Here is a 25,392-nt window from a genome sequence, read left to right as displayed (position 1 = left end):
TTTTTTTTTTTTTTTTTTTTCAGGGAGAGGGGTCCAGATGCAGCATCCAGGGGAAAAGATGCTAATAATACGAGGAGTGAACGTCGGTACAACTCAGACAGAACGAAAGGTCAGCATGACCAAGTGACAAAACTCCCACCTTTTGACCCCTTCCGACTCTCACCTTTACGAGTGAGAATTCACGCTGAAGAGTAAAAATAACCGGTTGTTAGCTCAACAGCATCGCCCTCTCGCGCAGGGGTCGAAGCTGCAGCTTTCCAGTACGACCTAACGCCATGATGAAAGAGACATCTCAGAAGTTTTCCAGAGTTCTCTGCTGGCCAGAGTACATAACAAACGAGGGTTGCCAAGTCGTGTTTCATACATGAGGTTTCGGTGCAAAAGCTAAGTATGTACACCTCTGCCGGCATCAAACTTGTTAGCGTGGTATCGCCATCTTGCAGCATTCAGGGGTTTACATAGTAGCTGTGGTTAACCGAGCCATGTTTTGTAGGAAAATTAGGATTCTTGCCAATTGCAATTTACCGCGCTAACAAGTTTAAAGCTGGCAGATGTGTGCTTGGGTAGTACAAGCAACCTGAGCACTTGAGCTATGTAAAGGTATGCACTACTTACGAACTCGTCGACACCACACCCATGACGACGATCCTCCAGTGTTCTTCCGTTCAAGCCATCTCTACCGCCCTACCACTCACTGCCTTACTATCCCGCAAAACTGCTCCTGAAAGGCTGTTTCTATCCGGTGGGTGGTGGCACACTGACACTGGCTATGGTATCCAGCGGCATTGGCCCCTTGTCTCTTCCCCGTCCCGTTTATTTCTAAAGAAGGAAGAAGGGGGGACCCTAAAACATCCCGTCCACTTTGTCGCTCACCCTCATTCGTCTAAATCTTCTTCTGAGGGAGGGGACGGGGGGGTTTCCAAGTGAGAGGAAATGTGGTCAAGCGGGTTTCCCCATACTTGGAACATGATCAACGGGCCTTGTCAGCCCTCTCTTTCTCTAGAGTGATGCCTTGTGTTTTGTTCCGGAAACTGTGACATGTGCGCCAATTGATAGCTACCGAGGTCCTACTAGACAACTGCAGCGACTCGTGGGTTTTTGACGGTACCATAATGGGAAACAATGAAGCCTTATCTTATTTCTAGTCTGACTATGTTGGGCAGATAAAAGCCAAATGTCCAGCGGTATCGGCAACATGGGATTGGCTCACCTAGTTAGAACTTCTTTGCGTAGGTAAGAAGAGTATACTTTCAGTGATGCTCGTGCTAATTGCTCGTTGTTCACCTGCCGGGCTATTCAAGATTCACTGCAAGGGAAGCAATTGATCGTGGTGGTCGAAGAGGAGTCAATACAAGATGATCCAATCCAAAATCCATTCTCGATTGCTGCCTGCCTAACACCATTTTCCATTCCACTTCCGGGTATCGTTGAGATATGCACCGTCCTGCCTATGCCCACATGTCCACAGATCCTCATTCACTTTGTGCGTTTATTTCTCCTTTCAATTTTCATCTTCGTACCTTTGTTGAGCATCTCCCTCAAGGTGCCGGTCCCATGCTCCTTCCGAATTTTTGTTGAAAAATCAAACTCACCCAAAATAATGCCAGTTACCCGACGGTCCAATCCCGCCAAAGCTCGACATCGCAGAACGCCGGTTTTGTATAATGCTGTGCTTTAACCTCTTTCCTTTTCCTCTCCCGTGTGTGTTGAAAGTTTCCCCGGTACCCTTTCCGTTCTCTGTATATATGCTTGGTATGCAAATGCTGCCTTACGGTTCGGCAAAACTTGGAATCATCAATCGTTGTCGTTGCTCTGTCCTGTTGTATCCCGCAAAACCTGGCAGCAGAGTACGTCATGCTTGTTGTCTGAAAACGCGCTTTTTGTTGAAAAACGGTCAAATATTACGTTTAGGTAACGGGGAGTGGAAAGCCTACCCGTAGGCTTCCATGCATTGTTGAAAAAAATAAGAAAAAATGTTGAAATAATATGTCGTTGGGAGGAAAAGTAAAAGAAGAGAGGACGTATCTCCTTTATTGAGGCACTGTTGAAGCCTCAGAAACGCCGTTGGTTGCACCATTCGTATGTGCGGGCGTGTAAACCTTCTCAAGATCGGGAAGAGACAGGTCATTCAAGATCTCGAAGATGGTGCGTGGTTGGTGGAAATCGTTGTTTACTAAGAACCAAAGTTAGTACATCCTTGAGGAAACAGCTGAGCTGTGTTCAACTTACCGATGTTGATCAAATACCACTTGTTCATGATGTCCTCAATCAGGAGGCGACTGGGGGTATCGGCGTCGTAGCAGCGGGCCCACTCAAGACCCAGTTGAAAGGCCTCGTCCTTCCAGGCAAGGAAGCTGATGCTCTCAACGATGGTGGGCTGCACGATCTCCTTGCCTGGGAAAACACCCCATGTAACTGCGTTGGGTCCTTCGGATGGCGCATTGGTGTGGAGGTTACCGGACTTGGTTACGGCATAGTAGGTGATGTCGGGGTGGTCCTCGATCCGGCGCTTGATTTCGGGGAAGAGTTCTGGAGAGACTAAGAGTTCCAGATAAGCCTTTTGATAGACATAACCATTCGCGGGACCCCAGCCATGGACGGGGTGTGTCGACTTGACGCCATTGACAGCCGGCTGGGAGTTAATGGTGATCAAGCCACGGTTGTTGAGAGCAATGAGGTCATCCTTGATCAGCTCAGCTTCGCTCGAGATAGGGGCCTCGCTCCATGGCAGGTATTCGAGCTCCTGGTTAAGATAGCGCACGAAGAGGTTGGCGATGTCCTTGACGGTTTGAGGCTCGCCCCACTTCTTGCGATTCAGCTCATTGGAACCCGTCAAGCCAATACCATAGGCATCAAGCTCACCGAAGGCAGGAGATCTCGAATCACCCCAGCGGCCGTTAGGAAACTCGTCCCAGTCTTGGGTGCGGGTGATGTAGGATTTGTTGCGGTTGCGCCAGAAGATGGGGCGCACATCTTCATCCCTTCTCCCAGAACCCAAAGACTGCTTCCAGGGAAGAGCGCGCTTGAGCGGCCGGTTGGGCGAAGGCAACCAGTCAAGCTCCTCAAGAACCATGCGCGTAGCCTGGGCGAGGTTCATGGTGTAGAAATGCAAGTGGCGGATACCCGCGTCGACAATCTTGCGGCACATTTCGGCAACAAGAGTCTTGCCAATCTCACGGACAGCCACATCATCGTTCTTGACGGGCTCGAGTTTCGCCATCCATTCCTCGGGGATCTTGCAGTTCATGTGGTTCGCGCGGCGAATGAAACTGGCGTAGGTGGCGATGGGCATGATGCCAGGAATAATAGGAATTGTGATCCCCCTCTCCCTAACCCGCTTGACCCAGCGCAGGAAGTTGTCAACGTCGTAGAACATCTGAGTGACAATGAAGGACGCGCCCATGTCGACTTTCTCCTTCAGGTGATCGAGCAGAGACTCCTCATCCTTGTTGTCATCGCAACCCTCGGGATAGCCAGCAACACCAATGTCGAAGTGGTCGCCGTACAACTTGCGAATATGGGCGACCAAGTCCCGAGCGTACTGGAAACCGCCCTCAGCAGCCTCCCACCTCTCCTTCTCACGGGGAGGATCACCTCGCAATGCCAAAATGTTGGTGCAGCCGGCCTTGTAGGCCCTTTGCAGAGCGTTGTTCACCTTCTCCTCACCCATGTCGGTGCAGGTGAGATGCATACACGTCTCGAGGCCGAGGTAAGCCTGGGCCTGGGCAACCATTTCGCAGGTAAGTTCGGCAATACGACCACCGGCGCCCCATGTGATGTCAATGAACTTGGGACCAAAGTTGTACATGCGGTCCATGCGGTCGTAGAGGTTCTGGACACCCTGTGCCGTCTTGGGCGGGAAGTACTCGAAGGAGAAGGACGGGGCCTTCGTCCTTTCGGCATCGGCAAGCATCTCCCGGATATGCATCTTGACCGGGTGTGTTGGGTGCGACTGCGGGGAGCGCGTATTAAGGGACTTGTTGTGTTATATAAGTGGCAGTAGGTATTCTGTAACGTCTGAGTTAGCATTATTCTTTGTTGACAAGAATACTGAGAGGGGTGACAAAGAACTGATGCTTGGTCGCAGTCGCGGTCACGGTTGGTGGCCCAACCAGTTGTCCAAGCTCCCGGGGAGGCGAGAGTTTGGACGATGGCACCCAGAAAAGGACCGGCTAGATGGGACCGACGACGGGACATTGCGATTGGGATATCGAACGTGATGGATTAGTATGCTGGGACGGTCCGTTGGACGCTGCGTACTCGGGAGAAGATAGGGAAACTCCCACGCGGAAAGGTTGTTGGGGAAATGCACGAACGGGAAGCCTATGATACACGGGGTGGTGGATTCATAGTTGTGCCTACCTACCTAATGACAAGGTGAAGAAACTAAGTGTTCAAGGTCTCTTCGTCTTCTGGACTGCTACCTTTTCGATAGCCAACGTGGTTTCTACGCCCGAAGTATCCGTGCGATAGCGTGATTCCTCTTTTGGATCCGATTGCCTCGAGCTCCAGATGAAAAGGACACCAAAGACGAAAGACAATGGTGGTGGGAAGTGAGAAAATTCGGAGAAAGGAGAGAGGCAAGAGACAAAATGAAAAAGCGAAAGAAGGCCAGAGGCAGTCTACAGATATGCACGGGGCCACCGGGAGAGGGAAAGTGCGTAAGGGCAGCTTTTTTGTCGAACACGGCCGACCACGTCCCCGAAGGCAATGGGCGAACCCGAGGAGACACACAAGCAAGCTCGAGCAATGGAAAGAGCACAGAGAAACGAAAGTAAAGTGACGCCGATCCCCGGAGTGAGTCCCATTGGCGACCGGGGTTGACAAGGCCAAGGATCCCGCGTCGGCCGATCGCTTGCCTCACCCACTCACCCGCCTTCTCCAAAGCTGGAGTTGGGTAACGGTCACGGTACTAGTGTACGTGTAGTGTATACGGTCATGGCGACGACAAAATTGATGAGACCTTCGCAGCGCTTATTATGGCACGAAAGGTCTCATATAATTTGTCGACACGATGCAGGGACGGTACTTGCCCGGTAACTTTTCCTTGTACCCGCATGCCAGGCAGTGAGGTGAGGTGCCCCGACCTGACCCCTCTGCGCATTCCCAAAGACCGGAGATGTGGGGTCATCGAACCCCGCCAAAAAAAGCTTCGCAAACCGTTCACCAATCGACGTGCCCTTGGACAACAACGAACAACACCCTGCACGCTGTATGGAAAACAACGACAGTCAACGAGAGGCAAGATTCAGGAGGCTACACGACCGAAGAATAGTTCAAGGTGAATTGATAGGTGCTGCTATGGCTAACCGCAACCCTCCTGAATGGGAGAAACGAGCATATGATAGTCAAGTTATCTACATGCGCTCCCCCACGACAAATGGAAACAACTCGACGTCCATCTCCAGAATTGGGTGCGTGGTGGATCAGCACATCATCGCCTCACTAGCCCGGGCCCGAACCATCTTCACAAGTTGCAAAGAAGAACTTGAAGCCAGTCCGGATGTGGTTCAAAACAGCGGTCAACTCCACTTTTCTTGGCCACCCCAACGAACTGGCCAACACTTAATCTAGTGTATTGTATAGCTTCCATCAAGCCATCTCGACACGCACTTTGCTTCCGCCACTGTATATAGATATGTACTTTACAATAGTGTAGGTAGACGGACACACCGGCCGCAAAAATTCGCGAAAATTTCACATATCAACTCGACCTTCTTCGTCACAGAAACAGCTAAAAGGAGAAGAAGCGAAAGCAAGCTCCGACAAACAGTCGACGAGTCAGCGATGGGTCCCCCTCCCCCCCCCCCCCCCCCCCCCAAAAAAAAAACACCCGATACACGGACTACCATATGTAGTGTACAGGCGCCGACGACCCCACATCACTGAAGAATTCCACTTGCTCAATTACGTGATTGACGAATTTCTCCATTCAAAAGCAACCGCCATCGAATTGAATCGCGGGAATCACCTCTCCGAATCTGCAAGGGCGACGTTGTGTGTGGTGCCCCGTAAAGTCTGCATTTAACACTACTGTAGCGTAAAGTCTACCTGTTCTACTGCCGACGGGTTCCATTGGTTCCTGAAAAGACGTGGTGCGACATTCGGGGTCGGGTACAGCGACATAGGTACAGAGTGTCCAGTGTACCTGACGGTAACCCCCACGGGGCGGAAAACAAATGAATCCAAAGTTTCCATTCGTGGGCAGAACACCAACCAGCAAGAGACGAAGAATGGAATCTCGCAGATACTTGAGCATTTGATTACAATGACCCCCCAAAGTGCGAGAAGATATCAAGAAAGGGGACAAGCTCAAAAAAAACCCTGTTTTTTTTTTTTTTTTTTTTTTTTTTTTTTTTTTTTGGGTTGGGTTGGGTTGGGTTTGGGGGGGGGGGGGGGGGGGGGGGGGGGGGGAGGTATTGCCAGTGCTCTAGCAGTCGAGCCAGACACCCTTGAGGCTTTTCAATCTACCCTTACACTCTTTAAATATCTCGGTACATGTGGTAGAACTCGAGAGTATGCACAGACGGGTTCTGTGAGCTGTTACCAATGAATGATTAAACAACTATCGAGGTAAAAAGAACCGTCCTGGAACACACTAAAAGCTCATACATGTGAGGTGTGACACCTTCACCAAACACACGGATATCAAACCACTATATGTACGATACAAAACGTTGGTGTTGTTGGTGTTGTTGGTGTTGTTGGTGTTGTTTTGTGTATCCGTGTAGATACGATGTTACCCATTTGAATGCGCCAAAATACTAGGGACATCACAATAGTCTTAGGCCAAAGGCAGACTAAAAAAGATATTACCAATGCGGAGACAAAGGTCTTATGAGTGCATGACCTGCATTTTCATCGTGAGGGATGTGATGCATTTTATATCAATGAACGCCGACCAGCTAGTACCTCTAGACGAACAGATAGTAAACAATAGGGTATTAAACGTTGTGATCCTCCAAATGTACATCTCTAAAGTAATGCTACTCTAGTATAGCAGGAGTCTAGATACTCTCTACGAGACCGCTTCCCCCCCGGGGCTCTCAGCAACCTAACTACTTGTAAGCTTGTCAACATTATTATCCTTTCACCCTCATCAGCCCTGCCGCATCATCCTTTTGCCTATTGCGGTGCCTATTCCTATTCCTGCCGAGTCATTTGACCATGTTCAGTAACCACCGTTGGCATTAACGCCGACTTCCCCTGACTCTGGGGTCTCCCAATAATCTGGGCAGCCGAGCTAGCCAAGCCCAACCCTTGAATGTCCGTAGTACCACCCGCGGTCGAGGCCAAAGACGACGACCTAGGCGACTTTGGCCTGCCGAGGGCTCCCTTCCCGACGATTTTCTCGGTCCAGTTCCAATTCAGCGTGCTCGATCTTTTGAACCCAGGCTTTGTCGAGTCACCACTACTACCGCCCGAGTCAGCCGCCGCCGCAGGGTCGGAGAAGGAGTTTGTTGTTGTTGACGTAACTGCTGCCGCCCCTTTTCCTTTCTTGTCCGCCGGCGATAGACCGCCCATAAAAACAGAATCCTTCTTGTTTTCCCGCTGACCGCCGCTCTCGCTTCCAGTGTCGCTCTCGTCGCCACTTTCGATCCAGTCTCGATCGCTCCACGTCACAGAGTCCATTCGGCGTACGAATTTTGGCCGCTCGGTGGCACTCAGAGATCCTGAGGGCGAGGCCGCTGATTGTGATGACAGAAAGCCCTTGGTTCTATCACTAGAGCTCACAACATTAGAGCTTCTAGGCAAGCCGGAAACGACGTCTTCAGCCTCTCTGGCATCCCTTTCGCTTTGAGTTGAGCCTCCCCTACTATGCGTCCGTGTCTCCGAGCTGATATCGGTATCCTTAACTTCGGAGCCATGCTCATCGGGCGGTACATACAGGGGCTTGGCGCGCTCTTTGTTTGTGGCCTTGTCGTCAGACGTTTTGGCGGTTGCCGAATCGCTAAAGTGTGCCTCCACGAGATGCTGAATAACTGGCCATCCGAATGCGTTGGCGAACTGGCGACGCACGATGATGTTGTTGTGCGCATCAGGCTCCAGCTTGACGAGAACTTTGCGCCATGAGAGACCCCTATGGTAGGCTCTGGCGATCTTCTCCTCAACTTGCATTTGGGAACCGTCGACTATCTCAGACGGGTCCATATCGGGGTTGGTATGTTCTGTGTCATCGTAGTCATGCCGTGATAATGACGAGTCCCGGGGAAAGATTCCTGGTGACGGAGCATAGGGGGACGACGCCTCGCTACCTGGGGTTTTAACCTGGGGAGCTTGAGTCGCGGAGCTGCTTGAAGATTCAGTGCTTGCCGTAGCTCTTCGTCGGAAGCCGCTGGTAGTGGGTCGTTTCTTTAGTGGTGGGGGCGGAATATCTGAAGGATGATATATCCTATCATGAAAGATGGCGCGAGGTCGTTTGGACGGATCGATGAGATACTCAACTGAAGGTAATTTCGGGTTGATCAAGTCACTAGCTGCCTCAAATACCGTCGTCTTGGGCGGAGCCAGGACGCTTTCTCCCGAATCTAAGAGCTCATTGCCGGTGGTGACTCGCGATCGAGGCGAAGAAGCTGAGGCCGTCGTAGATGTGTCGTCTGATCTCAGAATCTGACTTCGTTGATAGATTCTGTTGGCTTTAGAAGACTGTGGAGCAGGTGCTTGCTTTTGCGATTCGCTAGAACGGAAGAAATTTATCAAACCGGTGAAGGGATTGTTGGTGTTATTCGAAGTAGTTGCGCTTTGAAGATTCTGGAGCTTCTGAAACTCGGACTCTGGAGATGCCACAACAGTTGATCGAAGACTCGCTCGATCATCGTCCAGCATGGCATGAGGTGGCGGCTGGGGAACCTCGTGGGCATCATAAGGGCCTGTAGGTGTCGAGTCTCCAGATCCCTCCTCACCTGGCTTTTCCTCTACATCGTCTGGGGCCCAGGGCCTCGCTCGTGGCGCCGTCGTATTTGTCCCTGTCAATTCAGCCCACCCAAAGCTTAAAGCAGTTTCAACTAATCCGGCCTCTCTTCGAGCCTTTTCGACACGCCCTAAGCCCTGCCAATCCAAGAACAATAGACAACTTGTGCGGAGTGGCACGATTCCATCGTTGACGACATTGGAGTATACGGTCCTGTTTCGGAATTTCTTCAATGCTGTATGCGCCGGCCCGGTAGGCAAGATGCGTAGCAGCGGCTTTGATTCCGGCTGGGGTTCTCCGTAGACGTGTTTGTGCGTATTTTCTCCAAATTGGCTTATGATCGCCCCAAACCCGTTTCGCGCGATTGTTGGAGCTCTCCAAGTGAGTCCCAAATCCTGACCGGTCCTTCCCACCAAGCCAAAATCGAGGGCAAACTTGACGTAGTAAGGGTTTTCATGATTGAGGCCAAGAAATGGGGATGCCAAGGCAATGAAGTTGACTGGTTCAACCTGATCGAAAAAGGTTGGTGAATGCTTCTGGATGTAGGCAATTGCGTATGTTTGTATAAGGCCGCCAAGTGAATGGCCAATGAAGCTGATCTTGGTGATTTTGTAACCCCTTTCTGTCTTTTTGGACCCAGAATAAGGGCGCTTTTGCCCCGAATCTTTCTCTGCGTCCTGCTTGCTAGCTTTGAGCGAGTGGACAATGGCCTGCGACGCCGCTCTGGTGGTGGGTATGAATGGTTGATCAGGGAAAACCATTGTCAGGACGTACTTGGCAAGCCGCTTTCCTAGATATTTGATACCCTTTTCAGTCCTGGTGGCATTTCCTGAGAAGCCGCGCACAATCACCTCCTCGTCGTCTTCGTCATCGCTACCACCTTGCCCGTCATCTGCCCGCAGCTGGTCCTCATCACCAGTTGCTCTTTTCCCCCCTGCCTCTGCAGACGACGAGGTGTCTCGCTGGTGTTTCGCTGCTCGTTCCTTTGCTCTTCGCGCCTTGGCATCTTGTTTCGCCTTTCGTACTCCTGCGTCGATGCTCTCCTTCATATAGAGCATATCAGCCCCCAAATTGCTGTGTAGCCCATGCGTCAGAACAACCAGGTGAACCTTTTTCTGCTTCTTCGGATTTATCGGTTCCTTATCCTTTTTGTTCTGAACGGCGGGCTCCACAGGAGCATCGGCACCGTGACACTTGGCCCGGTGATGGACTTCTTGATCCCACCCTGGAAGTTGGGGCGTGTTCCACAATGCGCCTGTATCCTCTACCTTTAGCCGTATGGCTCGCGAGAAGACCCCTTTTGGTTGTGCTGGATGATCCTTGATGCTGCCAATGCTTTGCTGAAAGTCGCTGACCTGGCCCGGCTCCGGGGCTTGGAACTGGCCTCCGAGAACCGGAACGACGGAGCCGAGGTTCAGAGACTTTTCGTCCCGGGCGAGGAGAATCACATAGTGAACGGCAGCCGAAGTGGAGAAGATCACCTGCGAGGCAACTTCAATGACCCATGAAACACTTTCACCACGGGTTTCGGGGTTGCCAAACTGGCCGTGCTTGCTTGTCCCCTCACCGGCTGACTGACGAATGTTGTCGGGTACGACAAGGTGACAGTTCCAGACAGCACCAGCCTTGAGCATGGGCTCAAACTCGGGGATCCCATAGCGACGGGGGTTTTCAAACTTTTCATTTGGGTTGAAGTGAGAAGGGTAAGCCGCAACGGAAAGGGTGTAGGGACCGTGGACGAAGGCAGCCCGCAGAGCAATGGCCGAGGTATTCTTGATGCGTAGGGATAGAAATTCGGGAGATGGAAGGATATGGTCGGCAGACGGGGTATAAGTAACGGTGTAGCGGACTACTTCGCCAATTTTGACGCTGCCGGTTTGGTGGAGGAGGAGCATCCTGAACGACCCTGCGCTATGCGTGCCGTATCGGTCCCGCCAACTTGAAGCCCAGTACACGCCGAGACCCAGCGAAACTTGGCACCGTCAAGTATGTAGTAATGACTCCGCAGGTTAAGCAAGACAAAAGGCGTAGGTTTGAAAGACTTCCGTAGCGAAATGAAGCGGATGATACTGTGCCTCACGTCGTAGCCAAAACGGGAATGCAGTATGTCGGTGATGACGGAGCGTATGTGGTGTTGACGGCTTGTCGGGTCTTAACCGGGAGCTAAGAAGGCAGCGGTCGAGTGGTGTGGGGCGGCTGGCAGGTGCTTGCCCTGGTTCTGCATCCCGGAAGCAACAACCGGACCCGGGGAAACGGAGACGGAACACGAGGACGCGGAGTTGAAGTGGACTCCCCAGACGGTGTTGAAGACTTGTCGATTTGCTGGAAGTAATTGGAACAGCACGGGGTAAAAATATTATGTCTTGTTGCACCCTGCGTGGTGAAGATCGTAACGTCGTGTCCACTGGGAACTTGGTTGTGGCCAAGAGTGTGGTTAGGCTAAAGCTAAAGACGTGGTCGTTTGGCTGAAGACTAGGTATTTGCTGAAAAAAGAGTGCCCCTGATTTCTTGATGCGAATACGCAGTTGTTGATAAGCTACAACGACACCAGAATCAAAACGCTAGGATGTATCAGATTCAGGGGATGCGCGTATAAGGAGGGCAGAAAACTGCGGGATATCCAGTGAGTGAGTACTGGTAAGGGACAGCCGGACTGCTCGGGGGCTTCGATTGCCTCACAAGGATCATGGCAGCGTGTGGGGGGGTTCGATGGCAGAGTGGATTGCAGTGATGAGTGGCTCTCGACAACAATTCCATCCAAGTTGGTGTGTGGGTACCCGGCCCCTTTAGTCTATAAGGTACAGTTCAGGAACAAACTTGGCGATGGGGTCCAGGCCTACCTATGATGACGGCATCTTCTTTTGAGTCTCAAATGCTGGGGAGTGTCAAGCATAGTGTAGATATCTCGGAAAGCGCGATAGTCCCGAAGGCAAGACTGGGGATTAGACGACCGGCGCTGCCTCTGACGCGAATTAGAAGAGGTACGGACATTTGACAAGGTCACCAGTAGGGAAAAGGAACTGAAGTTCGGGCTGACCCAAGTCGGTGCAAATCAATATCAATCCGTGCCAACTTTAGTCACGGCATATGCGGCAGATCTAACGAAAGTAAGTTGTCCAGCGAGCCTTGTTTTGCACCTGTACTATGTACCCAGCAACTCCCGTCGTCGGGTCATTTGAAGAGACAGTTCCTTGCTTACTTCATAAAGTCACTTCAGTTGTATCGAACGTCCTGTTACAGAGTGAATGCTGAGCTGAACTCAGTCCCGTCTTCATAGGCTGAGCGAGTGTCCATAGAAGTTTGCCCGGACACTAGGTATGTAAGTGACAGCCCCAGGGTGCAGAGACACCGTGCGGCTCGAACTCCAGGGCGTCCAGGCCCCCCCGGTCCTGTCTTATGTAAGGCTAAAGTAGTGAGCTAGCGCGGGCTTGGCGAGATACGTAGCCCCACGTGACCCTTGCCAACCACCCGGACTCGCTCACCGTCTTTGCCGGTTCCTGGATTGTTCGTGGCCAACTGCTTCTCTCTACCGCTCTACCGCTCGTCGTGCCGTGCTCGCATTTCCTGACCGCCAACATTTTTAGACCGGCAGTATTTTCACGTCGCCATCCATCGAGGAGACCCCTCCCCGGCCCGCGCCAGCGCCAGTCGCCAATCGCTCACCGACAAGCAGTCGCCAGTCTTTCTTCCTAGATGCCCCCCGATTGTCCAGCCGTGCAGTCTCCGGCACAATGGGTAGACGGCCGAATGCTCTGATCCTGCAGTATTTCGAGCGAGGCCCAAAGCTGCAGGACCAGAGCAATCGTTATCCTCATACTTGTAAATCGTGAGTTGCGGTGACCGACTCTTCTCTCCCAGTTAATGTCAACACTGTCGTCGTCATTGTTGTCGTCGCTCTCCATCGCTTTGCTTTTCACCAGTCTCCAACCCTCCTCCTCTGAGCCTCGACCATGTCGACGACCACTGCTGCCGCCCATGATGCTTCTGATGCTGATTGCTTCCCACTTCACCGACACAGATGCGGAGAGCACTTCCCACGAGGCCGTCTCGACAGCTTGACAACCCACCTTACCAAGAAATGTCCCGCCATTGGCGAAGCCGACCGTGTTAATGCCATCTTTACCCTCTCCGGAATGAGCCATGCTTCCCACCGACTACAACAAACGCAGCACGCCCAGGGCCAGGTACAACAGCCCTTGCAGGTCCCGACCCAGGTCAATGGCGTCAATGGCTCTCCAGTGGATCTGCCCATGATACAGCGCGACCTCCAGCGTGATTGGACTGCCCTCGGAGTGCTGGCCGAGGTTTCGAGGCAGATTGACATGAGCGAGAAGAACGACGATCGCGTCCCTCTACACCCAAATGTCTCTTCGGGTACCGTACTAGGCGCCGCGACCTCACAATCTGTCGAACACTTTGTTGTGCAGGATCAAGGAAATGTAGAGCATCCACATCAGACCGACGAGCATACTGTTTTGGGCGAGCAACCAAAGCGTAAGTTGCGGGCGTCTGGCTTACACCGCCTTTGTTATCTTTGCCACCGGAGACTGACAAGTTGGTCATTACAGCCGAACCAGTTGCACCGACAGATGAAGAACGAGTTCTCACCGCCGAAGAGAGATTACACGAGATACTACGGGTGGAGGAAAACGCCAATGCCGACGCCGCCAACATATCGATGGCCGCAGCTGCCGCTGCTCGACTACACCATGGGCTTCTTGACCCTCAGCTGCTAGGGCAAGAAGCTGCCGCCGCTGCCGAGGCCGCAAGTGCGACTGCCGCTGCCGCCGCCGCAGTAGCGAGCAGTCTTTCGGCTTCCGAACAAGCCCACCAATCCCACCAAAGTCCGCCTGAAGTGTCGCCATCTATCCCCGCGACTACGCCCTCCCAACCCTGGGGCGAGATCACCTACACGGCCGATGCTTTCCAAACAATGCCGGCTGGCGACTCTGTCCCTCATACAACGGCATCGCTTACCAAAGGCGGATTCCGTCTCGAGACAACCTCCAAAGCCCGTCATTCGCGGGCGAGGTTCAATGCGACGAGGAGAAAGCAGGTTCAAGAGGTGCGCAAGATTGGCGCGTGTATCCGCTGCAGGGTTTTGCGAAAGACTTGCTCCCCTGGAGAACCTTGCGACACATGCCGCAAGGTCTTGTCACCGCGTGTATGGCGTTCTGGTTGTGTACGTACCAAGTTCTCAGAGCAGCTCGATCTGTACTCTGCTGGCGTTCAGATCGTCCTAGCGCAAGGCAGGATCAATACTTTCAAGCAAGCCATGGTCCTTAGCAACCACGGTCTAGTTATCGAAGCGTGCCACTTCCCGGAGCTTTCTTCGCATTTGCGACTTCAGGTTTTACAGCGTGATGGGATCAGGGAAGCAGACGGAAAGGTGACCACGGCAGTACCATCAGATAAACCTTTGGATTACCCAATCATCATGGTTGACAACGACACACAAGACGTTCCTGCCCGTCTCGAGTCATATATGCGTGAGGTTCTTCCAGAGCTCATTAAGCGGGAGCCGTCTAACTTCATGCAAGTTACTCTACAAACCGCCCTCGAAATTGCAAGCACGACCAACGACGAACTACTCAAGAAATCTCTCGAACTCTGGGGACTAGTGGAAATATTGGACAGAGAGCGCCAATGGACAATTTCGGTAAAGTCCACTCTTGACGATACCGTCATCAGTCACATCAAGGAGGAGACCCACGAAGAAGTTTTCACCACGATTTGTCTGCAGCTTGCGGCGGCAGCAGAACGGAAAGCGGCTGCTACAAGCAAAACCCTTCTTACAGGCATGCAGAGAGTGCTGCAAGACAGCAAAGTCAAGATCGACTTCGGCATGTACTTTGCAACCCTGATCCTGTTGAACTGTGTCGAGAAATCGACGTGGGCTTTCAAGGCCTGGGAACAACCCAACCTGAGGACGATGTGGCCATTAGAAAAGGACCCAGGAAGCTTTGCCCAGCAGGGCTATGTCATCGCCGATTTGCTGCGGATGCTCTTGACGATCCGTAAAGCCCTCCCGCGCACAGCTCACCGAGAGTCGGATGGCAAACTGGTGACGGAGGAACAAGATCCTGCTATCAAAGCGTACTTTGAAGCGATTAGTCTCAACTGTAAGATTGCCAATGACACTTTTTCCATTTTGGGTTTGTTGATTTTAGCTAATCGGTTCCCTTCATGTTCCAGTCATCCAAATTAAGTCAAAACAAGAGCAACCAGTCTTCTCTCCTACTGATCCTCGATCCTTCGAGTTCCTCTTTTCCTCGACACTGTTACTCCCAGCGACGGAATAAGTAACTCCTATTTGTTAAACTGGTCAATCATGTCAAAAGAATAAATGGCATCAGTCAGCGTGCTCAACATGTCGGCGCGTCTAAAGCATAGATGACGAATGTCTCTGGCATTCACATCCTTCTGCTCACCCCACGGCTTCCCTAGTACTCAAGCTGTTTTTACGCAGCACTTCAAAGGAAAGCAGTTCCTTTTCACTTTTGATACCGGCGTTACGCACACTATCACGAATTAGATGTCATGGGTGGGTGAGATGGGAAAAGTCCTCACCCTCGGTCGGTCGGTGTTTCATCATCGACTTGACAAGCGTAGAGATGGGAAGCGGGCGGCACAGAAATCAGGTTCAAGTGAATCTTCATCACAGACATCAATGGGCATATCTTATGGATGTTCTTTCTTGTTTCCACTGTGTTTTTTTCATTTTTGTTCTCGATAAAATCTTTGCGCGGGAATGGGATTACGTTTTGTTTGATAGACTAAAATACCCCTGTGGTTTGAACAGTAGGCAGTTTTCGTACTTATAACATTTAGTTTAACTATAGTTTCTTGATCCTTGTAATACATCAGAAAGTCAAATCTAGGAAGTGAATCAAGACGTAATATGTAGCTTTGATATGTAATATATGCTGATGATGATGTGTGAATTAACACAGCCAGCCAAATACCCGCGAATAACAAGAACGCCATGCTGTTAAGGAGACACATAAATCTTAATTGCCATTCCCTCCTTCTTGCACCAGCGCCTGCCTTGATCCATGCTTTTCTGTCTGTCTCATTTCCATTACCACTGAGCGCATCATACAACATCCTCCATCAACATCCTATCCGCGTGCAAAAGGCCCTAGCCTTGATCCCGAGAATCGAACCCCCAAGAGCAACAGCCCCATAAAAGACATCTAATGGATTCTTCTTCGTACATACTCCAAAAACAACACATTATTGTACCCATCATATTACCCATTACTAACTTCCTCATCGTAATCCCCATGGCCCATTGGGTCTTCAGCGAGTCGCGAAGCTCTCCAAGCACTTCCTCATGCATTGGTACCAACTTCACGCTGCCTCCTTACAATATAATAAGTTATCAGACTCTTCGGATCATCTCGTACGCCCTCCCTCTTCACCGCATCCCAAAACCTCTGATCGCCCACCTTCGCATGTAGTGCCACACACAACTGTACAGCATCCATGCGCACCGCACTATCTGCGCTTTCGAGGCACTTGGCCGCCAGCCCAGCGAGTGTGTCCAGTTCCTGCTCAGTGGGCGTGAACGGCGTCGAGGAATTTGCCGAGCTTTCGACCACCTCCTTGAGGACGTGCATTCCCAGACTGAGGGAGCGAGCAGCCGTGTTGTGCTGCTGGTCCTTATCAAGCAGTGCTTCGCGGAGCGTGTTTGCCAACACGAGGGTAATCTCGGTAGGGTCGCCTAGGGTGATGAGCTCGTCGGCGAGCAGTTCCATTCCGCTGACGATGTGGGAGCGGCTGTCGTAGGCGGCGCGGGCGCGCAGCAGGCTGTCGAGGCCGCGGGAGACGTGAGGACGAAAATTTTCGCGCATCTTCTTAAGGAGCAGCTTAATGGTGGCCAGGATTTGAGCCTTGACGTCCTGTTGCTTCTCGGCAGGAACGTGGGGGATCTCGGAGGGGTGGGCTTTGAGAAACTCGAAGAGGCCAGAGAGGAGGGCGTCGAACTTGTCGTCGGTGAAGATGGCGCCACCCTTGGGATCGCGGATAATGCCCTGCAGCTTGCGGAAGCCATGGACGTCGAGGGACTTGGTCTCGACCTTGGAAATGCCACTGTCGAGGAGGCGCGAATTTTGCCTGGTACGTTCAGGGGAAGAAGGAATGGGGATTTCGCCCATGTCGTGGCCGTTCTCACCATCGTACGATGGCTGTGGCGGCGGGGAAGTAGCAGCACCCTCATTTACCGGCTTCGGTTCCAAAACAGGACTGGTATAGGTGGACTGTGGTTGGGCCTGTCCTACAGTAAATGGGTCCTCATACACTTGGACAGACCTGTAGGGGCTATCAGGTACGATCTCAACGGCCTCAATGGGCACTATAGCAATCTGCGGTTGCTGTGACTCTTCCGTCGGCGACGGGGTCTTCTGAGTTGGTAGCACAGAGCCAGGTACTACCAGCGAGAGCTCTTCGTCTTTGGATGGGCTGCTCTCGGGCAGTGGTATTTGAGCAGGGTCTGGCATAACTCTGGAAGGCGAGGCGATTACGGATGATGGAGGCAACTCCGGCGCTAGAGGTGATCGGGGAGAACGAAGACCAAATGCGCTGGTAGGCTTTGTTGGACTAGAAATACCGGAAACCGGAATTGGAATGCCGGACTCGCTGCTATTCGTAGAATGACCTTGTTGTGGCCTAGGGATCGCCTTCTTCGGGGAGATGACGAGTGTCTGCGTCTTTGGGCTTGTGACGGTCTTGATCCTAGGTTTTGAAGGCGGGCTCGCTGGCTCGGCGGGAGGTACTTCATTCCTCACCGAATATGGACCCGCCGTTGCCGGTCGAGCGGCTACTTCAGGCTTTCTTTTGCCGGGCCGCATCGGTGCCCCCGAAAGCCCCCCCGAGCTAGCACCAAAGGCTGATTTAGTTGGTGCCGGAACAGCGGACGCTGTGGTAGCAGAAGCGACGGATGCTTGGGAGGTTGATGAAACATTTCTTGTCGTCCCCACGGGAGAGAAATGAGCCATTGCTGAACCGGGCCGTGGCGGCTGGTTTTTCGACGATGCCATGGCTCTCTTTTGAGCAATAATGGCATCGCGCACGCTCGGCTTGGGAGCCCCCATGACGCTCTTGGAGAGACCCATGCCAGGGCGGGCTCCTCCTGTCTCAGTCCTACTGTGGGCATTAGGGTTATGAGGGTCCTTTTGGAGCAGCTTTTGTGCGGTCGAGTCAAGCTCGTTCATTATGTGAGTCGCTCGGGCTGGCCATATCCCAGAGAAAGTCCAATACGTTGCTCGCATCTTTTCTCTGACGCCAGGGTTTGCATCGGCCAGGCCCTTCTTGATGCATTTCTCAATCAGATCTAGGCCGCCAGTGTGTTCGACATGGTTTTTGTGATGAGCCATTTTGGTAAGCATCGTTGTGAGCCACTCAGTGGCATAGAGCCTCGGCTGAACGTTCTTATCTTGACAGGCCATCCAGATGTGCTGCATAAGACGATTGGTATAGCTGACCTTGCCAAGGATGGTGTTGATTGTGGCATTGGCTTGCGCAGAGGAAATCTTTTTTGTGGCTGCGCATAGTTTGACAAATGTCTGCATGAGAATTTCCACCATCGGATCCATACCTGGACCGTAAGCGGTCGCAATGTCCTGGACAAGAGCGCAGCCTTCTTTGGACAAGCTGGTTCTGAGGGAGGTGACCGCTTTGATGATGCCATCAAGTAGCGCTCGAAGCGCAGCGAGAAAGGAGTCGTGGAAGTCCGAGACGGCGTTCCCAGCAATAAGTCTCCTCAGTTTGGTCATGCTCTCCTCCCGCTTCAGCCAATTCTGTTCTGTCTCCCTTCCGTCGAAGAACATGTGCATATCTCTGAATATATCATCCAACTCACGTTGTGTGTTCACAAATTGTGGCTCGACCGGCTCGGGACGACTATCCAATCCTGGCGTAAGGGGGCGCTCAGACGCGAGAGTAGGCACGCTGGCAGATAGGTTGGTTCGTATGGAGGCGGGCGCGGGAGCGCGTGTGGGCACCACCGGCTCGTCCAGGTCCATCATATCGTTTTGGTGGGAGGAAACAGAGGAGGATGGATTGTTAAGCTCCTTCACGATGACTTGCTCGATTGCAGGCCTCACCTTGAAGTTCTTGAGCTGCCTCTTCAGATCCGACTTGGCGGCATTGGGCGCATTTTTGAAGAGCTCAATGACGGTGGTCTTAGCCACGTCACGGACTGATCCATCGGCGTCTTCAAGAAGCTCCATCAGGGTCGGAACGTAGCCTCGAAACTGCAAGCCTTGCTCTTGGTGCGTCTGTAATAGCCAATGCATGCTCATCTCCTTCGCCCGGGGGTTCTTGCCAACCATGGCAATGTTGCGCACAGAGCGCTCGACGTCCACGGGCGCAACCTTATAGAGGGTTGTCAATGCTTGGACGGCGATCTGGCGGAATTTGTCCTTCTGGTCGCCAAGCTTGTCGACAACGACGGGGAGTGTGTGCGGCGCCTCCTTGGCCAAAAACTTGGGATCCTGCCTAGCCAAGCGAGCAAGCAGGTGGTTGAGCGTAGTGAATCCGGCATTAACGAGAACGGGGTGTTGTGCGGTCGAGGCAATATGGAGCGCTTCGAAAAGCGGCGCGAAGCATGTGGCGGGAACATTGTGTTGCTTGATGCTCGTCTTCACGGTGGTGATGCGGTTCGCTTTGGCGTCGACAGAAGCATCGGTGCGCAAGATGGCGAGCAGATCGGCGACCTGCTCATCGGTAATTCGTTCCGCCATAACCCCCCGACGAAGAGGTAGCGGCTATAAGATTTGCGCGTCAAAATCGCCTGGGATACGATGTTGGCGCAATCGAAATCGGTCGCGCGATAGAAGGTAGTAGCAGGAGGTGATAGTAGGTCGGGAGTCGGGGCGAAGCAAAACAGGAGAAAACTTTTAGTGGGTAATCGCACAAGCTCGAGCTATTAGTAAACAACTCGTGCAGGCGGAAATGAGGGCGCGTGTCGGACCGGAGCTGTCGTGCAAGACTGTGGAAAGGGCGTTTAGACCGAGTGGCGCAATGAGGAAAGGGCGGTTTTTTCGTATTTCCTTTTCTTTCTCTTTTTTTTTCTTTTTTCAGCAAAAGAAAATTATGAAAAAGAAAAAAAAAATTATGCGCAGCGAGTTGCGACAATACGGAATCCGTTGGATGGCTTTTAAAACAAAAAGCGAAGTCCAGGATTTGCAATCGTGGTGGTGAATCTCGGCAGGTGCTGTGTTTGTAAGATAGGCATGGAATACCATGGACCCCTTCGAATGACAAAATGATGGACAGGTAGACGTATGTAATCGTACACGGGTGGGCCCGGGATCGAGTGTGGCCCGGATTCGTCAGAAACGGGACGGGAGGTCCTTGTGAAATTTCCCCAATTTCCCCAGGCGCGCCCAATCTGCGGCAAAACAGGGGGGCCCTCCGGCTCTTTTGCCTGCCCACCCGACATCTACGCAGTACCACTGCCCCTTGCACCACATAGTCACCCACTGTCGCAGCGGCGCCCTCCATGGTTGCCCCGCGCTCCCCACGAGGGAGCTCCAGGTTCTTCCCCAACCATCGGGTCCCGTCACGGCGGGGCCGAAGCTCGGAAGCTCCCGAGCCACCAGGGGCCATCTCACACCCTGTGAACCGGTTCACCGTTCATCTGGGGCCAGCCAGCAAAACAAACACTCTTTGGCGTACACTACAGATTTTGCACCCTTAACTCTCCGTGCTCTCCACAAGCAAACATTCACGCCCTTGTTTCCCTGGCCGTGATCTACCTTTTATGCCCACCATGACCGTCCGCTCGCAGATCGCTACCGAGCCCTCACCGGCCGCCGCTGCCACCTCCAGTGCCGTTTCGGTTCAACCGACCCCAGAGCCTTCCCGTGGTTCTCAGGAGGAACAGGATCTGGATCATCAAGGGCAAGGGAAGGATGACAAACATGACGATCGCGATCGAGATACGCCCAAGTTTCCACATCCCAAGCTTCGTCTCGAAATCTGCGATCTCGACCATCCCGGCGCCGTCAAGTTCCTCGGTGCCGTCAACGCGAGCACGCTCCTCTCCGATGCCGTCAAGAACGTCCAGCGGCTCTTGTACAGGTCGCCAGCAGACAAGCACACGACATGTCCGCCGACTCGGTCCGTAACCGTTATCTTGCGAGACATGGGCGGCGTGGCTTATACGACTGGGGTAGGATACTCTTTGAGTTCTGACTGAGACGCCCTGCTTTCTGCCTGTTTCATTTGCCTCTGCCTCTACGCGTTTGTGTGGTGTTGGATGTAGTATTGATTTCAGTTAGGTTCAACCTTCTTCTCTTTTTGATTTTTTTGTTTCTCCCCCAACCAGGCCGAAGTCAACAGGACGATTATAACTATGACCGTGACTGGAAGCTAAACCCAAACCCACACAAAGACCGACCTCGACCCCGACCACAAAGAAATCCACTTCTCTCTCTCCTACATCGCCGCCCACATCCCCTCCACGCCACCCTCTCGCCTGCCTGCCGAAATCACCGGCGTCCTCACGCACGAGCTCGTCCACTGCTACCAATGGGACGCTCACGGCAGCGCGCCGGGAGGACTGATCGAGGGTATCGCGGACTGGGTCCGGCTCAACTGCGACCTGAGCCCGCCTCACTGGAAGCAGGGGGACGTGAAGATCGATGATCCGTGGAATAAAGGGTACCAGCACACGGCGTACTTTTTGCAGTACCTTGAGGGCCGCTTTGGGGAGGGGACGGTAAGGCGCCTTAATGAGGCGTTGAGGAGCACGAGGGAGTATGAAGCTAGAGAGTTTTGGGTAGGTGTTCTCGGGAAAGAGGTGGAGGAGTTGTGGGGGGAGTATTGTGGGAGTGTAAATGATGATGATGCGAAGGGGAGTACCTGACAGGCGAGTGCGAGAGAGCTGGGACAGAGCGATGTATTTACAAGCTAGCGATGCATCCGGCGATTACCCCATAACCATTTCAACTACGAGTGTTTTGATTGGATATGGCTGTCTTAAATGCGGCGTATTGCATCTATCAAAAGTGATGTTGAGCTACAACAAAATGTTTATACTATTGTACTACGTCTTTCAAAGTTTGCAGGCTCTTGATGTTCGTGAGGGCTTATTTGAAATACCCTTTGCACTTAATTGTAGTCCAACAAACATTACCCAAAATCAAAGAACGATCCAACGGATTGCCCAGATACCATACATAAATAGGACCCATAACCTGTATAACGCCAAGCCCAGATGCCGATAATGATCATAATGGTGAACTTCCGAATAGCAGAGGGTTTGTGACGTCTGTTACGCCTGTTACGCTACAGAAGTCGGATAGATCTAAGCGTGTTGTGGCTGATGCGCAATTTCATCAGTCTCGCTAATGACACTGCCAACATCAGACCAACTGCCAGGAGTGGCGATACCATCATCGCTGTCGCTCAAGTCATCAAAATCTTGAGCCCTGGAAGAGACCGCGTCGGGGTTTTCAATGTGCTCTCCAGAGTCCGCTAGGGACATGGTGTCCGCAGGCGTGAGCTGCCCTGCGCTAACCATCTCGGCTTCAGACATGGGCTCGGTCGGGGTGACGGGCAATGGCGAGTAAAACCCGGGGTTTCCGGAGGAGCCTTGTGCCCACTCCTGGATAGAAGCATACGCCGTAGAACGATCATCCTGCCCAGCAGTCATGTACTCATCCACGTCCAAGTCGCGCTCGAGGGTGTCGGTCGTGCTGCGGACCGTGGTAGGGGTTGGGGCTCCGGACCGCTCGTGGTTGTCTTCCGACGCAGTGACGACTGCTGACTGTGAATTTGTCTCGAAATCGAACAAAACCTCATTAGATGGAGCAGTGACTGAGACTCTGGGCTCCGGCGAAAGGGTACGGGAAACGGGCGATTGAAGACCTGTCGGAGTGGCGTTGTAGATGTCTGACCTATTCGATACCATCTCGTCTTGGCTAGGAGCCATCAAGCGGGTTTCCTCGTCGACCATGTTGATACGTTCGTCTAGCTCGATACCAAACTCGTCACTGAAGGGATCCAGAATCATGGCGGCAGTCAATCCACGGACACCGGGGGCGGCAGAACGGCCTGCTCCACGGCGCCTAAGCGCATCATTCTCAGTACCCCTGACATCGGTGCCCGTGTTGTAAACAAATGTGCCAGGCCCGGCTGCCGTGTCCTCACTAAGGAAATCATCAAAGCTCGAGCCGCGAGTAGTAGCGGATGTTGGTCGGTGTGTAGTAGTAGTAGCAGCAAATTCGCGGCCGGATTCCCCCATCATCTCTGCACGCTTGGCGTTCCAGTACATGAGTTCCTCCCGTTGCCTTCGCTTGGTCTCCTCATCGGCGTCAACGCCAACATCGGCACGAGACTGGTAGAATCCGTGTGCATCTTCGGGACGATTGAAGCGGGGGGTGTTGGGGTTGCGGGGTCGGGAATCGTCAAACTCGTCATCCCAGCCTTGGAAGGCAAGGGCGATACGTTGGCGGAGGTCGTTGACTCGGCGTCGCACCTCGGGAGACTCGTAGATGGCTATTGCGGCTACGGCGGCTACCGATACAGCAATGATGCCAACTGAGGCGATAGCAGCAGCTTGGTTAATAGGCGGCATCCTTTCAAACGATAGTGTGTGGTTTGGCCCACGAACGGGCTTGAAGAAGGTGCTGCAAGAGAATGATGAGATATCGATAGGAGGAGAAAGTGAAGTCAATAGGTCTAAGGTCGTGATTGAACAAGCTCCCCCGGTTTACGCAGGTCGGCGGAGAAGATGGATAATGAACTTCAACGACGAGCTGGGGGCAAGTCGGGAGGAGAGTTTCTTGGAGGCTAAATAAAGGCAAAGAAACAAAAAAAAGACACAGCACTGTCAGGAGGCAGCCGACGATGAGTGGCATGAAGAGAGGCGTAAAGATCAAATCACTGATTCGAAATGGAGTCCCAGGCAGCATCTAGACAACGCACGAGGGTGCAAAGCTTGCGCGGCCGCCAAATGGGTGCTTTTGCCACCAGGGGCCCTCTCTCGCCGAGTCCCGCGCTGATGGGTTAGAATCAAACAGGCGAGTAACAGCGGGTGTTTGTAGGTGTAGGTAATGCAACCACCAGCGATGCCCACCCATTTTCGCGGGGGTGGACAAGGGTGTGAATGGAGCTGGGGGAGCACAGGAAACGGAGCACAAGGATAGACATCTTACAAACACGTGAGCGTGTCAAGGTTGTCGGTGTAAACAGCAACGAAGAGTTGACATGCGAACGAAAGTAACGGATCTCACCTTGTCCCGCTAGAGGAAGCGGCATGTTGAAGTCGGGTCAGAACTTGGGGGGCCCCTTCCAAATTCCAGATGTGGCCACGGTAGATGGCGGATGAATCGATGTGGATTAGGATGACAAGAAAGACGGCAGAGGAACGAGAAGGATCGATAGCGGGAAAGCCTTGGTTAAGTTAAAAGGCTCGGGTGAATCAAGAAAAGTCAGAAAGGTACTGGACGGCGGGTTTGAGGTCCAGTCATCATCATGATCGAATACAGAAACCCACGGTCTGGCCCTTGAAATCCTGTTCTGTTCTAGCGGGGGACCAGGGCAGGGCAGGGCTGGCTCTCGTCTCCGCCCCCGTTCGCAGCGCAGCGGGCATCAATCGTCAAAAGTCCACCCTGGGCAGTGCATTGTTTGGAGACAGGCGGTGTTACCTAGAGGTATGTTGCCGCAACCCGGACCCCATCCATATATGGACCACGTCTTGACCTGACTGTCCACCTCGAGTTTCGATATGAGTTGAGGCATTCTTTCGCTCTCACAACGAGCGGCGGTCTCTAACCGAAGGCCTGATTTTGGCCGTGGGATCTTTCTCCAAGTAAGGGCCTCGGGCCCACAGAAACCAACCAGTGATTCACGAACAGCGCAGCATCAAGTGCCGACTGGAGGGATAGAAGGCGGCTTTGAGCTACAGTGCTGGAATGTCTCAAGTCCAACCCAACCGCCCAACCATCAACAACAGCCCTCCGGCGCGTTTCCCGCCATTATCAAGAAGCCTCATCTCTAGAACGATGAGAAGACCATTTTTATAGAGATTCCCTCTTCGACTTGAAATTCTGGCACAGCTAAAGAAGTCTTGGCTAACTACCTACCCAGCTGTGCGATTCACAGGGGTCCATCCTGCATCAAATATGAAATCTCATTCTCACTGCCAGTAAAATATCCCCAAGGATTTCAGCCCTCGCAAGCTCGCTATGTATATAGTTCTATAGTGTATATTTACCTACGAGCCCGGCCGCTGAAACGTCCGGTTGGAGGGTCGGTGGTTTTGCGGGCGGTCCACACGTGAAACCCCGCGCATACTACCTCTCTACCTACCTAACCAGCTGATTGTTGCCGCACGGGATTTTCGGGCCCAAATTCCCACGTACACTACTGCATAGAAATTGTCCGCACTAGTCAAATTTACTTTGTACAAGTACACAAACCAAAGGACGGGATAAGATTATCAAGCTACAGTTCAGTCTCATCGCCCA

General features: G+C 52.6%; 7 protein-coding genes across 7 annotated transcripts; 3 read left to right on the top strand and 4 right to left on the bottom strand.

The window, feature by feature from the left end:
• Positions 1–1,985: 1,985 nt before the first annotated feature.
• B0T23DRAFT_212687 (methylenetetrahydrofolate reductase 1) lies at positions 1,986–4,187 on the bottom strand. The gene is made up of 2 exons (XM_062833581.1): positions 2,230–4,187; positions 1,986–2,173 (listed from the first exon to the last, which is right to left on the bottom strand). The coding sequence occupies exons 1-2, from the start codon at positions 3,926–3,928 to the stop codon at positions 2,031–2,033; spliced, it is 1,842 nt and encodes a 613-aa protein (XP_062689837.1). The 5' UTR covers positions 3,929–4,187; the 3' UTR covers positions 1,986–2,030.
• An 853-nt stretch (positions 4,188–5,040) lies between these two features.
• B0T23DRAFT_212667 (uncharacterized protein) lies at positions 5,041–5,610 on the top strand. The gene has a single exon (XM_062833580.1). It carries the CDS (start codon positions 5,215–5,217, stop codon positions 5,572–5,574), a length of 360 nt encoding a protein of 119 aa, XP_062689836.1. The 5' UTR covers positions 5,041–5,214; the 3' UTR covers positions 5,575–5,610.
• Positions 5,611–7,069: 1,459 nt separating this feature from the next.
• On the bottom strand, positions 7,070–11,147 carry B0T23DRAFT_212654 (putative serine esterase-domain-containing protein). Its single transcript, XM_062833579.1, has one exon. It carries the CDS (start codon positions 10,804–10,806, stop codon positions 7,144–7,146), a length of 3,663 nt encoding a protein of 1,220 aa, XP_062689835.1. The 5' UTR covers positions 10,807–11,147; the 3' UTR covers positions 7,070–7,143.
• A 1,714-nt stretch (positions 11,148–12,861) lies between these two features.
• B0T23DRAFT_431350 (uncharacterized protein) lies at positions 12,862–15,213 on the top strand (the record flags this gene model as incomplete). The annotated part of the gene is made up of 3 exons (XM_062840318.1): positions 12,862–13,405; positions 13,480–15,033; positions 15,107–15,213. The coding sequence occupies 3 exons, from the start codon at positions 12,862–12,864 to the stop codon at positions 15,211–15,213; spliced, it is 2,205 nt and encodes a 734-aa protein (XP_062689834.1).
• Positions 15,214–16,132: 919 nt separating this feature from the next.
• On the bottom strand, positions 16,133–19,762 carry B0T23DRAFT_212634 (clasp N terminal-domain-containing protein). Its single transcript, XM_062833578.1, has one exon. The coding sequence runs from the start codon at positions 19,654–19,656 to the stop codon at positions 16,246–16,248; it is 3,411 nt and encodes a 1,136-aa protein (XP_062689833.1). The 5' UTR covers positions 19,657–19,762; the 3' UTR covers positions 16,133–16,245.
• A 535-nt stretch (positions 19,763–20,297) lies between these two features.
• Positions 20,298–21,964, top strand: B0T23DRAFT_386474 (peptidase of plants and bacteria-domain-containing protein). The gene is made up of 2 exons (XM_062837621.1): positions 20,298–21,089; positions 21,312–21,964. The coding sequence occupies exons 1-2, from the start codon at positions 20,679–20,681 to the stop codon at positions 21,783–21,785; spliced, it is 885 nt and encodes a 294-aa protein (XP_062689832.1). The 5' UTR covers positions 20,298–20,678; the 3' UTR covers positions 21,786–21,964.
• Positions 21,965–24,647, bottom strand: B0T23DRAFT_386473 (uncharacterized protein). Its single transcript, XM_062837620.1, has 2 exons — positions 24,157–24,647; positions 21,965–23,461 (listed from the first exon to the last, which is right to left on the bottom strand). Exons 1-2 carry the CDS (start codon positions 24,179–24,181, stop codon positions 22,227–22,229), a joined length of 1,260 nt encoding a protein of 419 aa, XP_062689831.1. The 5' UTR covers positions 24,182–24,647; the 3' UTR covers positions 21,965–22,226.
• Positions 24,648–25,392: the final 745 nt, after the last annotated feature.

The sequence above is a fragment of the Neurospora hispaniola genome (assembly GCF_033458365.1).
Source record: "Neurospora hispaniola strain FGSC 10403 chromosome Unknown B0T23scaffold_7, whole genome shotgun sequence".
NCBI lineage: Eukaryota > Fungi > Ascomycota > Sordariomycetes > Sordariales > Sordariaceae > Neurospora > Neurospora hispaniola.
This window is presented reverse-complemented; position numbering and strand designations above follow the sequence as displayed.

Bases quoted from the DNA above. Each gene is read 5' to 3' on its own strand.
- B0T23DRAFT_212687 (XM_062833581.1), bottom strand. From the start codon at position 3,928: ATGCATATCCGGGAGATGCTTGCCGATGCCGAAAGGACGAAGGCCCCG. The intron at 2,174-2,229 runs GTAAGTTGAACA...TTTGGTTCTTAG, and splicing joins GTGGTATTTGATCAACATCG to TAAACAACGATTTCCACCAA.
- B0T23DRAFT_212667 (XM_062833580.1), top strand. From the start codon at position 5,215: ATGGAAAACAACGACAGTCAACGAGAGGCAAGATTCAGGAGGCTACAC.
- B0T23DRAFT_212654 (XM_062833579.1), bottom strand. From the start codon at position 10,806: ATGCTCCTCCTCCACCAAACCGGCAGCGTCAAAATTGGCGAAGTAGTC.
- B0T23DRAFT_212634 (XM_062833578.1), bottom strand. From the start codon at position 19,656: ATGGCGGAACGAATTACCGATGAGCAGGTCGCCGATCTGCTCGCCATC.
- B0T23DRAFT_386474 (XM_062837621.1), top strand. From the start codon at position 20,679: ATGCCCACCATGACCGTCCGCTCGCAGATCGCTACCGAGCCCTCACCG. The intron at 21,090-21,311 runs GTAGGATACTCT...ACCCACACAAAG, and splicing joins GCGTGGCTTATACGACTGGG to ACCGACCTCGACCCCGACCA.
- B0T23DRAFT_386473 (XM_062837620.1), bottom strand. From the start codon at position 24,181: ATGCCGCTTCCTCTAGCGGGACAAG. The intron at 23,462-24,156 runs GTGAGATCCGTT...CTATCGCCTCAG, and splicing joins GCTTCCTCTAGCGGGACAAG to TTGGCATCATTGCTGTATCG.